This window comes from Hyaena hyaena, unplaced genomic scaffold, assembly GCF_003009895.1.
Source record: "Hyaena hyaena isolate Hyena2069 unplaced genomic scaffold, ASM300989v1 scaffold_155, whole genome shotgun sequence".
Lineage (NCBI taxonomy): Eukaryota > Metazoa > Chordata > Mammalia > Carnivora > Hyaenidae > Hyaena > Hyaena hyaena.
The window spans coordinates 1,615,483-1,632,224 of record NW_024080787.1 but is presented as its reverse complement, the minus strand read 5'-3'; the positions used below and the strand labels follow the sequence as shown (position 1 = coordinate 1,632,224).

The window sequence follows — 16,742 nt, the reverse complement described above, 5'->3', positions numbered from 1 at the left end:
ACCTGCGCGCTTCCGGAGGAACCTAGCACGAAGGGTTGGTGTTACACCTAACTTGCTGAAAGGCAATGGGAATGCATCCTTCTTCCAAACCAGAGGAGTCGGAGGCCATAGCTGTCTTGGTCCTGGTCCCTCAACCAGAGCGTGGGTGCAGGGACTTTACTTTTGCAGTGACCTCAGGCCACAGAAGCAGGGGCAAGAGGGAGAATGCACCAGGAGGAGGCAAACCAATTGGAAGTGCAGCCACAAAGTGGGCCCTACCATGGGCTTCCTGGTGGCCCCCCAAAAAAGAGAAGCCCAAGTCCCAACCCCCTGCAGCCTAGAAATGTGACCTTATTTGAAAAAGTTCTTAATAGATGTAATTAAGTTAAAGATCTCAAGTTGAGATTGTCCTGGATTAAGGGTGGGCCCTGCATCCAATGACAGGTGTCCTTCTAAGAGAAAGGCGGAGGGAGATCTGTGACAGGAAGGCACATGAGTCGTGAAGGCCACGAAGTGATGGGTGGAGCCAGAGATGGAGAGACGTGCTTTGATGATACAGGCAGGTATCACAAGCCAAGGGAGAGCAGTGGGCTATAGGAGCTAGAAAAGGCATGGAAATGGATTCTCCCTTCAGAGATTCCAGAAGGAGCGAACCCCGGTGACATCCTGACATTAGCCCAGGGAGACTGTTTCACATTTCTGATCTCCAGAATTGTAGGATAATAAGTTCATGGGTTTCTAATTTATTATTTAAAAAAAATTGTTTGTTTATTTTGAGAGAGACAGAGACAGTGCAAGTGGGGGAGGGGCAGAGACAGAGAGGGAGACACAGAGTCCCACGCAGGCTCCGTGCTGCCAGCACAGAGCCTGACGCAGGGCTCAAACTCACAAACCTGTGAGATCATGACCTGAGCTGAAACCAGAGTCAGTTGCTTAACCGACTCAGCCCCCCAGGCTCCCCAATTTGTGGGTTTTTAAGAGCGTGTGGTAATTTGATAGAACAGTGGTGGGATATTGATGCATTAGTTTCCTTCTTCTCTGTCCCACAGGGGGACTTCAAGGTAACTTGGGGCCTGGGGAAGGTCATGGGTGAAGGCACGAGAGTAGGGGCTGCCGGGTGCCCCCTCCTCTCCCAGGCACGTCCACCCTGGACACCCTCCCATCTTACTAACCTAAAGCGCGGGGCAGCAGACAGGTGGCCGCCCACAGGCCAACGAGGCGCTGCAGCCCCAGGGAGAGTGTCTTACATGAGTCTCCCTGACTGCTTTGTGGTGTATCCAGGTAGTTAGGGTCAGAATCGAGTTGAATTGTAGGACATCCAGTTGGGGTCCAGAGATTTGGAGAACTGGTTGTTCTTGTGCAGAAAACCCCCACACATTTGGTGTCAGAAGTGTTGTGACTAAAAACAGTTCAGCCACACCGACACCTGCCGCAGTGTGGAGGAATCGCGAAGACACCATGATCGGTGAAGGAAGCCAAGCACAGAAGGCCATGTTGTGTATAATTCCATTTATGTGCAATGTGCAGAATAGGTGAATCCAGAGAGACATAAAGCAAATCAGTGGTTGCCAGGGTAGGTTAATGAGGGTGGTGAATGTGGAGTGACTGCTAAAAGTTATGGGATTTCTTTCTGGGGTGATGAAAATATTCTAAAAATGGGTGGTGGTTGTTGCACCATTCTGTGAATATATTAAAAACCACTGACTTGTACACTGTAAGTGGGTGTGCTATATGGTGCAAAAATATGTTTTAATAAAGCAGGGTTATCATTTTCCTATACCCTCTCAAATGCCACCCTCTCAGAGAAATTCTGTGGAAAATGGTTCTTTTCTCCTAATTGACGTGATTTACCGCTAACTTCTAAAACTTTTCCAATGTAATTTCTTTTTTTTAATTTTTTTTTTTTTTGAGAGAGAGACAGAGAGAGAGACAGCATGCATGTGCAAACAGAAAATCCCAAGCAGGCTCTACACTGTCAGCACAGAGCCTGATGTGGGTCTCAAACCCACAAACTGTGAGATCATGATCTGAGCCAAGATCAAGAGTCAGACGCCTAACCGACTGAGCCACCCAGGGGCCCCCTCCAATTTGATTTCTTTAATTATTATGGTCAGATATACATGATATAAAACTTACAGGGGCCCCTGGGTAGCTCAGTCGTTTAGGCGTCTGACTCTTGATCTTGGCTCAGATCATGATCTCATGGTTCATGGGTTCAAGCCTGCTCTGTATGTATCTCTCTCTCTCTCAAAATAAATAAACCTAAAAAAAAAACAAAAAAAAAAAAACTTGAAAAAAAAACCGTACCATTTTAACCATTTTTAAGCATACATTTCAGCGGCATTAAGTACATTCACGATGTGCTGCCCTCACCACTGTCCATCCCCACAACCTTCTTTCTCATCTTGCAAAACTGAACTCTGTCCACATGAAACATTAACTCCCTATGCTCCCTTCTCCACCCCCACACACCCTTCCACTTTCTGTCTCTATGAATTCGAGGACTCTGGGCACTTCATATAATTGGAATCAAACAGTATTTGTTCTTTTGTGACTGGTTTCTTTCACTGAGCATCATGTCTTCAAGGTTCATGGATGTTGTAGCATGTGGCAGAATTCTCTTCCTTTTAAGGCCTAAAAATGTCTGTATTATCCCCACTTTATTATTTTAAGTTTATTTATTTATTTTGAGAAGGAGAAGGGGGCTGGAGAGAGGATCCCAACCAGGCACTGAGCTGTCAGCACAGAGCCCCACACGGGGCTGGATCCTATGAACTGTGAGGTCATGACCTGAGCTGAAATCAAGAGTCGGTTGCTTAACCGACTGAGCCACCCAGGTGCCCCCGTATGATTCCCCACTTTAAAGGAACAGACACTGTTTCAGGGACACTACAAGGTAGCAGAGCCAGAACTCACACCCAGGCCGACCTGACTCACCACTCACCACTCCGCCACCCAGTTCCCTTCCAAGCATCACGCTGACTCCCAGTGCACCCTACTATTGCTCTCTCTCCCTGGCCTCCTCACTGAAAGCTCCTGGGGCTCAGACACCCTTTTACTCACCTTTGGACCTTGACCCTACCTGCAGGGCATGGTGGAGTTCCAAAGCTTGTGTGGAAGTGACTAGACCTGGGGGTGGAGCTGGAGGGTCTAGGTGGGCAGGGCCTGGCTCTGTAGCCTCCAGGATCAGGCCCCCCAGACTCAGCCTCTTGTTCCATCAAAGCTGCCCAATGACAGAGACCCCTGCAAAGAGTTCTGCAGGTTACAACCTGCACATCTGTACATGGCCACCCTGCCAAGGGCCCCTATGGCCCTCAAGATTCCCAAGCCCAGGAGGTTCCTGATCTCCACTCTGAGGAGGGAGAAGGAACTTCGAGGTAGCCTGGGGACTAGTGAGACGTGGTATAGAAAGCAGATTGGGGGTGGCCTGGGGCTGAGGGAGGGAGAAAGGAGGAGTGATAACTTGAGGGGCTGACGAAAATATTCTGAAACTAGATAGTGGTGGATAGTTGCACAACATTGTGAATGTACTAAAAATCACTGAGTTGTACACTTAAAAATGGTTAGGATGGTAACTTTTATGTTATGTATATTTACCACAATTTAAAAAATGGCCCACCTTCTCCAGCTTCAGCGTCGTCCCAGGGCCCTTATGTGTTCCAGGGCCCAGATCAAGGGCCACTTGTGTCCCCATAAGTCTCTGGACCTTGGACCTCCTATTCCCAATCCCCTTCTCACCTCACCTGTTCTTGGTGTCTTACTGAGCTATTCAACGTAGGACATTTCTCCGTAGGATGCATTCTGAGGACATCTAAATTTGTGCCCAGTGTTTTTCACTCAAATAAATGCATTACTAATGGTTGAATTTCCTGTGGCAGTGGCCTGTGGGGGACATATTCAGAGCTGTGGGGTGGTTTCTGGAGTCTTCAAAAATTACCTCACGAAAAGGCAGCTTTGGTAGGAAGCAGCAGATAGAGACATGGGATCAATCCATCCTTCTGGTACCTCCTTAGTCCAGAGCCAGATGCCTGGATATCTTTGTAATTCAGGTTGGAAAATGGTATCTTCTGGGTAATTCAGCTTATAGTTCCAGGCAGAAGGCATGGGAGAACCAGAATCCTGGGTCTGAATTCCTTGGTAGCTGTGTGACCTTGGGCAAGTTACTCAATCTCTCTGTGCCAAAGTTTTCTTAAAAGGAAGATTAAAATAGTTTTGATCTTAAAAGTTCTTTAAAAAAAAAATTTAGGTGGGATGCCTGGCTGGCTCAGAGCATGTGACTCTTGATCTTGTGGTCCTGAGTTCAAGTTCCCCCTTGGGTGTAGAGATTACCTAAATAAATAAAATTTTTAAAAAAGATTAAAAAATTAGGTGATAGTCATCTAACATAACCATTTACCATTTTAACTTAACATCAACCACTTGTACGTGTACAATTCAACGGCATTTAGTGCAACCACCACCTCTATGGAGTTCCAACACATTTTCATCACTACCGGGGTTGTTTTTGAAGATTAAATGTTTGTAAATCCTTAGAAGGGTACCTGGAACAGCCCACACCAAATAAGTGGTCAATAGATGGTAGGAATAATTTGTAATAGAATAGTGTTCACAGCAGGTAACACGTGCTGGGTGGGGCTATTATTAATTCTTAATTCTCTTCCCTTGAGCTGGAGGAGGTGGGAATTGGGTTCTCACTCCACTTTGGGTCGCATTTTTCACTTTGAGCTCTCTGTACCCACCCGGCTGTCTGTCGCCAGCCGCCCCCTCCCCCTGGGTCGAAAGTCCCTTGCTCACCGACTGCAGGCACGGGAGGCTCTCATGGTAGCAAGGAAACCTGGGGTCTCCCCCGCAGTCTCTGGACCTCCCCTCTGCTCCTGTGGCTCTTCCTGGCCCGCTCCCTGCATCTCCCACGCCGCTCCTGCTCCCCCAAGCTGTCACCTTCTGTGGCAAAGGAGACACGTGTGTGGGTGGGTAGCCAAGAAGATTCTGCCGGAGCGGAAGGGAGTGAATTGGAGTGGAAACACGCCCACGACTGGAGGCGCTCCGGCGAGCGGACCTCCCCCGCTTATGAGCGCACCACCTCCCCCTCAGGCTTGGCATTTTAGTCCGAGCCCTTGAGCCCTCGGGATACCCGTGTACTTGGAAGGAGCCCCCACCCCCCGCCACGATCTGCCAGCCAGCACTAGCAGACCTACAGACTTAGAAGACTCCTTGGGGAACTTGTTAAACAGGTAGATTCCAAGACTCCTCTGAGCGATGCCCGGGAATCTGCTTTTTTAACGTGCACTCTGTTGTAAGGAGTCTTAGGAGCTGGAAAGTTTGGAACTGACTGCTTGGCCCTGTTCTTCCAGGTGTAAGCATCCGCTCTCTGAATATTTAAGCCAGCGTAACGCCTTCCGTGCTGTAACAACAACTACGTGTTAATGCTCACTACGCGCCTGTCAGTTACGCCCAGTGCAAGCATGCCAGTTTCCTTGCTGAGCCCGGGGTACATCGAAACATCCCTGGACTCCATCTCCTTCAACCCTTCGGTGTGCAGATCCTGGGGCCGTGGATTGTCGTTTGCTGCCACCTTGTGGCAGAGGTGGCTCCACGTCCATTCTTGGTAATCTTAATTGAGAAAATACACTGAACACTATTGTGTGCCCGGTACTCGGCAAAATCCTGTGCACCTGGGCGCAGGTGAATAAGACAGACACAGTCCCTGCGTCACGGAACTCACAGTCTCTCGGGATATTCAATAACGCACAAACAAATAAAGGCGAATGAATAAATGATTACAGAGTGTGGCTAGAAAGGAAACAAACAAGGGCCAGTTATCACAGGATGCAAAGACCTATGTATTTGCTAAACAGAGCATTGTCTGACTCCCTGCACACCTTTTCCCTGCCCCGAACTGTGGGCCACGCGAGGGCAGGCGCATCTGTTGATTCTCCCTTGTGAACGGGTGAAGTCACCCAGTGCTGACACATAGTAGGTGCTCAGGAATTGTCCGATGAATGAATACACGGGTGATAAGGCTGTCCAGAGCCAGCTTGTTGGCTCCTCCAGGCCGAACAGACGGGGAGCGGGAAGGGACGGCTTTGGAAGAGAGGCTGGTTCTCTAGGGATCTGGGGAGGGCTAGACGCTTTGGGTGTGAGCTAAAAGGATGATGGCCAGAGGTCACCCTCCCGGGGAGGCCCCAGTCCACCCTGTTTTAAATTACACTCTGTTCACTTCTTGGACCCCTTCTCTGCTTATTTTTTCCTCCTTGGTGTTTGTCACCATGTCGCATACTGTGTATTTGCCTTATTTAGCTAATGTCCAGCCCCCAGGAATGTAAACTCTGGGTGGGCAAGGATTTTTGTGTTTTGTTCACTTAGGGCTCTCCGGCGCCTGGAAGAACCTGACACTCAGCAGGTGCTTTGTAAACCTACACAGAGTGAACGAAGGATGCATGGGCGGGGCTTGGGGCCGAGCCAGAAGGGCTCTAGCTGTGGCCCATGGGAGGGGCGAGGCTCAGAGACTAGGCAACCAGGTCTGGATGGGGCTGAAGGTAAACCGTACGGAGAAGGGAGGGACTAGGTGGGGCAAAGGTCCGCGTGGGAGCAGAGCAAGGCGGGGGGTGGGACCTTGGGGCGGGGCCTTCCCAGGGCTGGGCCATTTCCGAGGCTGAGTGCCTTAGGGGCGGGACCAATATGGGGGCGCGGCCTACCTGAGGCGTGGCCAGTCTGGAGAAGGGCCGGGCTGGGGCGGTGTCAAACAGGGAATATATAAGGGAAGGGCGGGCTAATACCGGGGCGTGGCTAGAGAGGGACCAATCAGGGACATGGTAAATCTGGGCGGGGCCGTAGCAGAGAGGCGGGGGCGGGGCCACACCAGGGGCGGGGCCAGCCGGGATTCTCCGCTGTCCCAGGTCCTGGAGCGCTCCCGCCGGGCAGGTCTCGCTCCTGCCCAGCAGGCCCCTCCCTGGCTGGCCCGGCCCCAGGGACCGCTCGGCCGGACGCCCCAGGCTGGGCAGCCGCGGTCGAGCCTCGCCCCAGACGCTGCGCTCCAGGCCAGGCGTCCGCGGGGGACCTCCCACGGGTTTAGCGCCGTCCTGACCCCGGGGCTGCGTCCCGGGAGATTCCAAGGGCGAGGACGAGGGTGAGCAGGGTTGCGGGGGGCCTGCAAGTGCAGACGTGTGTGTGTGTGTGTGTGTGTGTGTGTGTGTGCGCGCGCGCGCTTGTGTGTGTGTGCATGTGCATACCAGTGTATGTACAAGTGTGTGGACGTTTGTGCTCACCAGGGGAATTGTGTGCGTGCGGGGAGTTGGGTGGTGTGAGCTCCAGTAAGCTGAGTGTGTGGGCAAAGTTACATGTGTGTGCAAGGGCGGTCCTGTGTGGGAGGTGGGTCATGCGTGTGTCGTGCATGTGCGTGTGTGTATGTGTGACAGAGACATTGCATGTGAAACGTAATGAAGACTGTATGTCAGGGTATCTTGGAAGAAAATGAGAGAGCAGGTGCAATATACTTGGGGCTGTATAGGGGACGTCTGCGGCAAGCTGTGGGGTGTGTAGGTGGGTGGTAAATTGTGAGAGTGTAAGAGTTGCAAACGTGGACTCCGATATAAGTAGCAGTGAGGGGTACTTCTGGGGACCTCAGTGTGAAGGAGTGGGGACCAAGGAAAGTTTGGGAGTACTGATTGCTCTTGGAGGGATGAGTGTGGCCTGGAGCAGTGGGTAATGGGCTAGACAGGTGTTTGGGAGCCCAGAGAAGTTTGGTGATCACATCAGTCCCTGGCTTTGAGGGCTGAGGAGATGTGTGGGTGGAGCCTGAGAGGGGGGTTCTTGCTTCAGGTGGAGGGAGCTGCTGCCTTACCAGTCACCTGTCACCCAGGTTTTGTGCTCACTCCTGCCTGGGTGGCTTCTGTTGGCTCTCCTGCAAGAACATGGTGCAGAAGTACCAGTCTCCTGTCCGCATCTACAAGTACCCATTTGAGCTGGTCATGGCGGTGAGTGACCCCTGATTCTCCAGCCCCTTGTGTGATAAAGAGACACAGGAGGTCAGCTATGCTATAGAATGAGAGGGAGCCCCTCAGACTGACAGATAAGAAGGAATTATTGAGTTATTCTGCTGACCGGGTGATTCCAGCTTCTCACTAGTGACCCCTCCGCCCTGCCATCCCAGCCTTCTCCACACCTTTTGGAATCCTTGTCCACTGACCAAATCACAAGATCTTTCTTTCTTTCTCCCTGCTGAAGCAGACTTCTCTCATCTCAAGCTCCTCTGACAGAAAACAAGGATATCGTGGGCCAAACTACTGCTGCCGTTTTGTGTAATGCTAATACTAGTAATAGTAAATATACTAATGATGATGAGGGTAGCAGCCATTCACTGAGGGTTTCCAGTACCAAGTCTTTACATATGTTGTATCATTATTCTGATTTTACTTCTACTAAACTGTAGCTCGGACAGGTAAAGCGTGGCCCCAAGTTCTGTGGCTGAGAAGAGGTAGAGCCAGGCCTCAGACCCACACAGGGGGGTACTCTGGAGCCATGATTTTTTTTTTTTTTTTTTTTTACCATACCTCCCCCCTCCTTCCTGCCCAGGGTCCTCCCTCAGCTTTCAGACCCCCTCTCCTTTCCTTCAAGGAAGCTGAGAGGGGATGAATGGGCAACAGGGGTCCAGGAAGCCATTTTCAGGGTAGCTTCATACTGACTGTATGTGAGTCAGTTAGCCACTCAGCTGGGGGACTAGAATTGGCTCCCAAGCTCTTAGCCTTCTGGATCAATAGTCTTTGCACCATGGGGCAGGTGCTGGAAACAAGCAGATGTAACTTTCCTTCTCAGGACCATCCCTCTGCCTCTCAAAGGTCCCCTTCCTTTGGGGAAAAAGGGACAGTGCTATGGGGTTGTGTTAGGAGTGAATGATATAATGTGCCCAATGCCGGGCACACAGTAGGCACTCACTAAATGTGGTTGTCCCCGTTATTACACCACACGGTGTTATAAACAATTGTACTGAAAGTGTAAGAAACACTGGAATCTGCCCCTGCATCCCCCTATCCTAGCCTGGTTATTTAATTTCGGCCTTTGATGCAAGAACTTTCCTATCAATTGGTACCTCCAAGGGTATGTGTCCTGACTGGTCTCATTCTACAAATCTACTTATATATGTGTTTATAGTCATATCATGGATTTTAAAACATCATTCATACATGTTCTGCTGTAATGTGCAGATGGTTCCAGGGCAAGAGTCAGGGGCTTGTTTTGACCAGCTGGGTGACCTTGGGCAAATTATTTAACCTCTCTGAGCCTCCATTTCCCATCTCCAAAACGAGGAGTACATGGTTTCCAAATCCCGGCACTGTGCATGGATTAAATGAGTCAATATAGGTAAAGCTCCCAATGCAAGGTCTGGCACAAACCAAATACTGTTACTGTTATTGTTGCTGCTGCCTGTGGCTATGTGACTTTCCCTTATTTGTAACAAGAGTAGGACCCCAGGAGAGGACAGAAATGCTGAGTCTTTGTGGCTGCTCTGCTGTGCTCTGGCTGTGTGCTGTTGAAAAGTCACTGAATTTATCTGAGCCTTGGTTTCTTCATTTGTGAAATGGGGATGGTTATATGCAATTCACAGGGTTGTCATGAGGATTAAAGGTTTTAGATATATAGGTGATAAATATATATATAATATATAATATATATTATAATGTGGAGGGAGTAGGGGGGGTTGGGGGGCAGGTGTCCCATGCAGGTCTTTGTCCATACCAAATAGACAATAAGTGGCAGCTAAATATAAATACTTATCCTATAAAGTTCCAGACAGCTTACTTATTCTAAGACCCTAGCATTCATTCATTCATTCATTCATTCATTCATTCAAAAGAAGAGAGATACAATCCCAACCCATTTGGGACAGTCCACGATCCAGGGACCTATGGTTCTCTACCATAAAGCTGAGACAAATAACCGTAAAATGGAAGGCTAATACTTTTTAAAAAATAATTACATGAGTTTAATAAATGTACATTTAATTTATTTACAATCATTACATTTTAAATAAAACATGTCCACTAAAGGAACACTTAAGACTGTATTAACAGGGCTAGTAAAAGTATTCACATTGAGTTTACTGGAGTATGTTAAGCATATTTTGTAAGCTTCCTGTTCCATAAAGGGATGTAGGACTCTGCTTACTCCCCTAGCTGTTAACAACCCCTAGGTGTTGACGCCTAGAGGCTTGTGGGTACAGTAGGAAATGAAGGTTTTCAGATATCCATTATCTGTATCTGCATTAATTTAAGTTATTTGGGACAGCCATGCCTATGTTTCCTCATCTTCCATACAATCCTTGTTGGTGAAAGGGCCCCAAGCCTCTGGCGATGTTAGCGACAAAGCCACTTTACCGACTGTTTACAAAACATCATTGTCCCCAAAATAGCTGCATAACTCAACATAACTTGCATGCTGTGTGGGCACAAAAGGGTTTTTCTGCACTTAATGTCTGTCTTTGTTTCTCAGCTAAACACTTGCCCTCATTTTGGGTCAGATGCCAGGGAAGTTTCGGATGAACTCAGCTATTTTCACTGCATCCGAGTGACCAGAAGGGCTGGCCTTTGGTTTTTTTATTTAACAAAACTGACTTGAGAATTAAAACATTGCTTGTTTCAGAAGTCCACCAGCAACAAACACAAATGACTAAAACTGGGCTCAAGGAATCCATTATAAAATAGCACTGAGGCAACCTTTCCAGACCCAGATTAAACAGTTAAAAAATTTTTTTTCCTCTTTAATTTCAAAAATGTAACTAATCCACTGAATGGGCATCTCTCTGCTTGGGCCAAATCCCCTGATGGGAATTCTGTTTCTGAAGGGTGGGATTCCAGGGACCTTTGCTTTATTCTTTCTTGATTGTGTTCTGTATTATTTGGTTCAAAACAGTGAGCTCGTATTATCTTGGTAAACAGAGGGAAACAATTAAGACAATGGAGGCAGTTCGTATAAGGTTGGAGAGGGTCTTTGTTCCCTTTGTATGTGGGGTCCCTGAAGGTGGTGGTGGGTCTTTACGCATGGAACACAAAGGCCGCGTCTTGGGCTTCAGACTGTGGTCATTTGAACATCAAAGGTCACTCTCTGGTCAGCCTACAGCCTGTTGTGAATGGATTCTGGGTTCTGGCCTCTTCTCCCACATGGGTGGCTGCTAAGAGTCAGATCCATCAGCTGGGTCTCTGCTCCTGCTTCTCATCTGGAAAATGGAGATAATAAATAAAGGCAGAATTCTGCTCCTCATAGAGTTGAAGTGAGGATTGACTGAAGGGACAGTGGTTCCTGGACAGGGCCTGGCACACTGTTAATGCTGATGAAATATTGTTTAGGTTTATTGTTATTATTTATTGTTTTCATAGCTTTATTGAGCCATAACTCACAGACCCATTTGAGAGGTACAAGTCAGTGGTTTTTAGGATTCATAGAATTGTGTACCCATGACCACTGTCAGTTTTAAAACATTTTCATCGACCCAAAAAGAAACCCTGTACCCATCAGCAATCCTCTTTAGTCCCCACACTCCAGCCTCTGACGACCACTAGTCTAGTTTCTGTCTGTGGATTTGCCTGCTTGAGACATTTTATAGGTGGAATCATAAACACATGGCCCTTTGTGACAGGCTCACTGAGCATCATGTTTTCAAGGCTCATCCATGTTGTATCATATCAGCGTTGGTGGTATAGTGGTGAGCATAGCTGCCTTCCATGTTGTATCATGTCAGTACTTCATCCTTTTTATGGCTGAATATTATTCCATCGCCTGGATAGACCACATTGGTTTATTCATTCATCGTTGTTTCCAGTGTTGGTCTGTTGTGAATAACACCGTTACGAACACAGATGCACAAGTTTTTGTGTAGACGGACGTATTCCTCCAAAGAAATCCCTGACATGAATCATAGTGATTATTGGGTGGGTTTAAGCAAATTTTATTTTTAAAATTTTATCTTTCAAGTGTGTTTACAGTGCTTATGAGGCCCCAGACACTGTTCTGAGCCCATTCAGATATTAAGTCATGTACCTCTCCTAAGCATCCCATGAGATAAGTTCTGTGGGTGGCACCATTCTACAGAGGAAGAAACTGAGGCATGGAAAGGATGAATGGATTACCCAAGGCCACATAGCAAACATGAGGCCAGTGGGGATTTCACTGCAGGCAGTTTAGCTCCAGAATTCACATTCCCAAACATGAGCTTTGCCATTTGTCAGATCTGAGGACCTCAACTTACTGGGATAGATCTGGGTCCAGGGAGCAGTCTCGTGGGGGTGGTTACCACTGAGACTCTGCCCTGGGAATGCCTGTACTCCAACAGCACCCCACAAAGGGGAGCACAGCCAGAACCCACACACCCTAGCCTCCTGGGGGGCGACCAATGCTGACAGAGCCTGGAAGCCGTTACTTGCAAATGCTCTGTGTGCCTAGCCCTGTGATCTGCTCAGAGTCAGCTAGTTTCATAGCAGCCTTAGCTTCCGGGGAAGGGAAAACGAAGGCTTACAGAGGGTAAGGAGACTGTCCCCTGGTCAGTCTATTCATACACCAGGGCTGCGTAACAGAGCACCACAACAGAAATCTAGAGGCCTGACATCCAAGGTCAAGGTGTCAGCAGGACTGTGCGTCCTCTGAAGTTGCTTGGGAGGGATCTGTTCCGGGATTCTCTCCTGGCTTCTGGTAGTTCTTTGGCTTGTGGGAGCATAACTACAAACTTCACCTCACATATTTCCTGGGTAGGTCCCTCTGGGTCCAAATTTCCGTTTCTATAACAGTAAGACACCAGTCATACTGGGTTTATATAAGTACACTTTAGTGACCTCAATTTTAACTTGATTGACCTCTGTAAAGACTCTCTTTCCAAATAAGGTTACATCCTGAGGTACCCGGGCCTAGAACTCCAACCATACCTTTTATAGGGGGACATAATTCAGCCCATTATGCTCAGTAGCTCAGTAAATGGCATCATCAGTAAATGGCAGAGATTTTAATTTAAGGAAATCTGACCCCCTAGCTTGCAGTCACAGCCAGATATTCCAGATTCTGGTTCTGATGTTCAGTAAACACCTGTACACCCGTGGCCGCAGTAGATTCAGGAATGACCTGGCTGCCTCTTGTCTGGGCACTGCCCTGGGATCCCAGTGGGGCTCCAAAGCCCGGTGACTTCAGCTGCTCATCTCAGATTCTGTAAATCTAAAGAAGGAAGATGGCTCAGAGTAGAATTTCCTCAGCAATAGGCTTTTCACACAGAAGAAGGGTTATGGAGGTGAGGGCTGTCGTCAGCAATTAAGTGTTAAAATATTTAAAGACCTGGCCTTTTGTATTGATAAACAGCTTGTAATTTAGCAAATGGGTTATTAATAAGGAGCAGCCTCTGGAGGTAAATCCTTGCAGTTCAGGCCAAGGGTAGTTACAGTTGGACTGGTTGTTATGGACGTAGTTTTCACAAAGCAGCAGGGGCCTCATTTAAATGAGTTTAAATTAGTTCCCCGGAGCCCATCATCTGATCCTGTTGCTAACAGATTAAGGGAAGTGACATTTTCCACCTTGGATTGCTTACAGGGCCTGGGAGAACAGAGGTGATCCTCTGTTCAGCAAAGTGAGCTTCTGATTTCAGAAGTAAATTTTAGGCCCTTACTCATTTGTTAATGCAAATATTAATTCATGCACATGTTTGTGTATGTATCCTACAAATATTTTTTTAATGTTTATTTATTTTTGTGGGAGGAAGAGACAGAGTGCAAGCAGGGGAGGGGCAGAGAGAGGGAGATACAGAATCTAAAACAGGCTCCAAGCTCTGAGCTGTCAGCACAGAGCTCAACTTGCAGGGCTTGAACCCACAAACTGTGAGATCAACTGAGCCGAAGTTGGACACTTAACCGACTGAGCCACCCAGGCACCCTGGCATCTTACAAATGTTTATTGAGTTTCACTGTGTGCCAAGCAGCATGCTGAGTGTAGGGGCTACAACATAGTTGATTCCTAGCACTTCTTGAAATGCATCATGATTCTGTTAGTTGGCTTCCTTGCTTATTTATATGGGCCTTTCTCATAAAAGTAAGCTTCAGGAAGGTGGAAGCTTGTTCTGGTTCACAATCCCTTCCTGTCCTCAGAGAGCTTGCAGTGGTGTGTGCGTGTATGCGTGTGTGTGTGTGAGTGTGTGTGTGTGTGTGTGTGTGTGTGAGAGAGAGAGAGAGAGAGAGAGAGAGGAACCAGGCAAATGCTGTGTAGAATAATTCATAAGAGGGAGTGAAGAGGGTGTTGTAAGTATCAAAGGGAAGGGGCTGTTGATCACCAGTCAGGGGTCTTTTAAGTCATAAAGGCTGAGCCTTGCCAAGGGGAGGAGGGCCACTGTGGGCAGAGAAGGAACAGACCTTCTCTCTGAAGAGAGAGATGTGGCTCATTTGGGTTCCAGTGTGAGTTAGAAAGTGATTGGCGGGGTCAATTCAAGTCTCTTCAAGGACCTTGGGAGCTTTGGAAGGATTTAAGCATGAGTGACATGATCAGATTTAGCGTTTAAGTAGATTGGAGGGGGTTTTCCATCCCAGGGGCCAGGGGAACGTGGACAGGCAGAGGTGACAGAGGCTGGGCACATTCCTGAGACACTTGAAAAATCTAAAATAGCGTTTCCCTCCCATCAAGATCCTGACATACTGCTAAATGTCAGGAGGCTCTGGCGTCTGCCTCCCTGTCCCTCCCTGAACCACCAAGGGCACCAGCTGATCCTAGAAATTAGTAGGCATAGAGTGTGTTCTGGGGAGGAGAGTTTCCCCCACCCTGCTCCCCCATACGTGGGTGAGAAACCACGGCAGGTTCTGTGCCGTTGCCAGGCGGAGCGGCCAGGCTGTGCGTTCCCCTCAGTGCTGGAGAGACTGGGCGTTCTGATGGTGTGAGCTCACGACAGAGGGACACAGTCCTGGCTGGGGCAAAGTGACATCCAAATCCAATTCTTTTTTTTTTTTTTTTTTTACAAATAGTTTATTGTCAAGTTGGTTTCCATATAACACCCAGTGCTCATCCCCACAAGTTCCCTCCTCCATGCCCATCTCCCCCCACCCAACACACACCCATCAGTCCTCAGTTTGTTCTCAGCATTCAAGAGTCTCTCATGGTTTGCCTCTCCCCCTCTCCCCCACCATTGCCCCCCATCCAAATCTAATTCTTGAGAAGAAGGGATAGCATAGAACCAGATAATACCTAGGCGCTACTAACTGCACCCCATGCCGCAGCCTCGGGACCAGGAAACTGAAATACAGGCAGAAGTGTTCCCTAGAACCTGGTTCAGGGCTAATTCTTGGGCCAAGAGCAGTGGCTGCACCAGCTCTCCGTGACGGCAGAGGGGATCAACTCCGGCGTTTATGCACCTGGGCCAGAGGCACCTTTCAGGACTCAGCTCTCTGCAGCTGGAGCATACAGAGCAATCCACAGGCACAGGTTATCCCCTGGGCCTGCGGCAGTGCTCTGGCAGCTGGAGACGGTACTCACTCAGGGGAGGTGGGGGTCCTGCACCGCTCCACCTACTCTTCAAGATGTATGTCCACGGCTCCAACTTCCCGCTTTCATTCTCCAACACTTGCCAGCCTCCTTTCCTTCCTTCCTTCCTTCCTTCCTTCCTTCCTTCCTTCCTTCCTTCCTTCCTTCCTTCCTTCCTTTGGCAAATATTGGCTGGGTGTTGACAGCATCCCATGTGTTGTACGAGGGCACTGGGGAATCAAGTGGTGAAGAAAACAGACACAGAGACAGAGGTGTTAACTATAAACAAACACAACATGCACACACGATATCCTATTTCAAATCATAATTTATGCTCCTGCCAGGGCTGATAAACCACCCAAGATGACTTACTCTTATTTTTTTAAATGTATTCATATTTGAAAGACAGAAAATGAACGGAGGAGAGGCAGAGACACACACACACACAGAATCAGAAGCAGGCTCCAGGCTCTGAGCTGGCAGCACAGAGCCTGACGTGGGGTTCAAACTCACGAACTGTGAGATCATGACCTGAGCTGGAGTCGAACGCTTAACTGACTGGGTCACTCAGGCACCCCTCTTTTTTTTTAATTTGTGGTAAGATATACATAATGCAAAATTTTCCACTTTAACCATTTTTTTAAAGTTTAACCTTTTAGGTGTACACCTCAGTTCAGCACGAAGCACATACACACTGCTGTGCGAGCCCTCACCACTGCCCATCCCCAGAACTCTTTCATCTTCTGAAAGTAATACTGTGCCCCCATTAACCATTAATTCCCCATCCCTCCTGCCCTCCAGCCCCTGGTGCCCAGTCGTCTACTCTCTGTCAGTGAGTCTGACTGTTCCACGGAACTGATACAGGTAGAGCATACAGTATTTGTCCTTTTGGGTCTGACTTCTTTCACTGAGTGATATTTTTGAAATTCACCCATGTTGTAGCGTGAAGCAGTGCGTCCTTCCTTTTTTTTGGCTGAATAATATTCCACTGTATGGATGAACCACATTTTGTTGATCCATACATCTGTCAAGTGGACATTTGGGATGTTTCTTTTTCTTCTTTTTTTTTTTTTTATTTGTAGGAGAGAGAGAGAGAGACAGCGTGAGCAGGGGAGGGTCAGAGAGAGAGGGAGATATAGACTCTGAAACAGGCTCCAGGGTCTGAGCTGGCTGTCAGCACAGAGCCCGACGTGGGGCCCGAACCCACAAACCACGAGATCATGACCTGAGCGAAAGTCGGACGCTTAACTGACTAAGCCACCCAGGCGCCCCACATTTGGGATGTTTCTATT

The 16,742-nt window shown here is 48.3% G+C and overlaps 1 protein-coding gene across 1 annotated transcript in view; it reads left to right on the top strand.

The window, feature by feature from the left end:
* The first annotated feature begins 7,875 nt into the window (after nucleotides 1-7,875).
* SEC14L5 (SEC14 like lipid binding 5) overlaps nucleotides 7,876-16,742 on the top strand; it is a 43,462-nt gene continuing 34,595 nt past the window's right edge. The window contains exon 1 of the mRNA XM_039239229.1: nucleotides 7,876-7,952. Coding sequence (XP_039095160.1) covers nucleotides 7,890-7,952 — 63 coding nt within the window. The 5' untranslated portion in view covers nucleotides 7,876-7,889. The remainder of the gene's footprint in view (nucleotides 7,953-16,742) is intronic.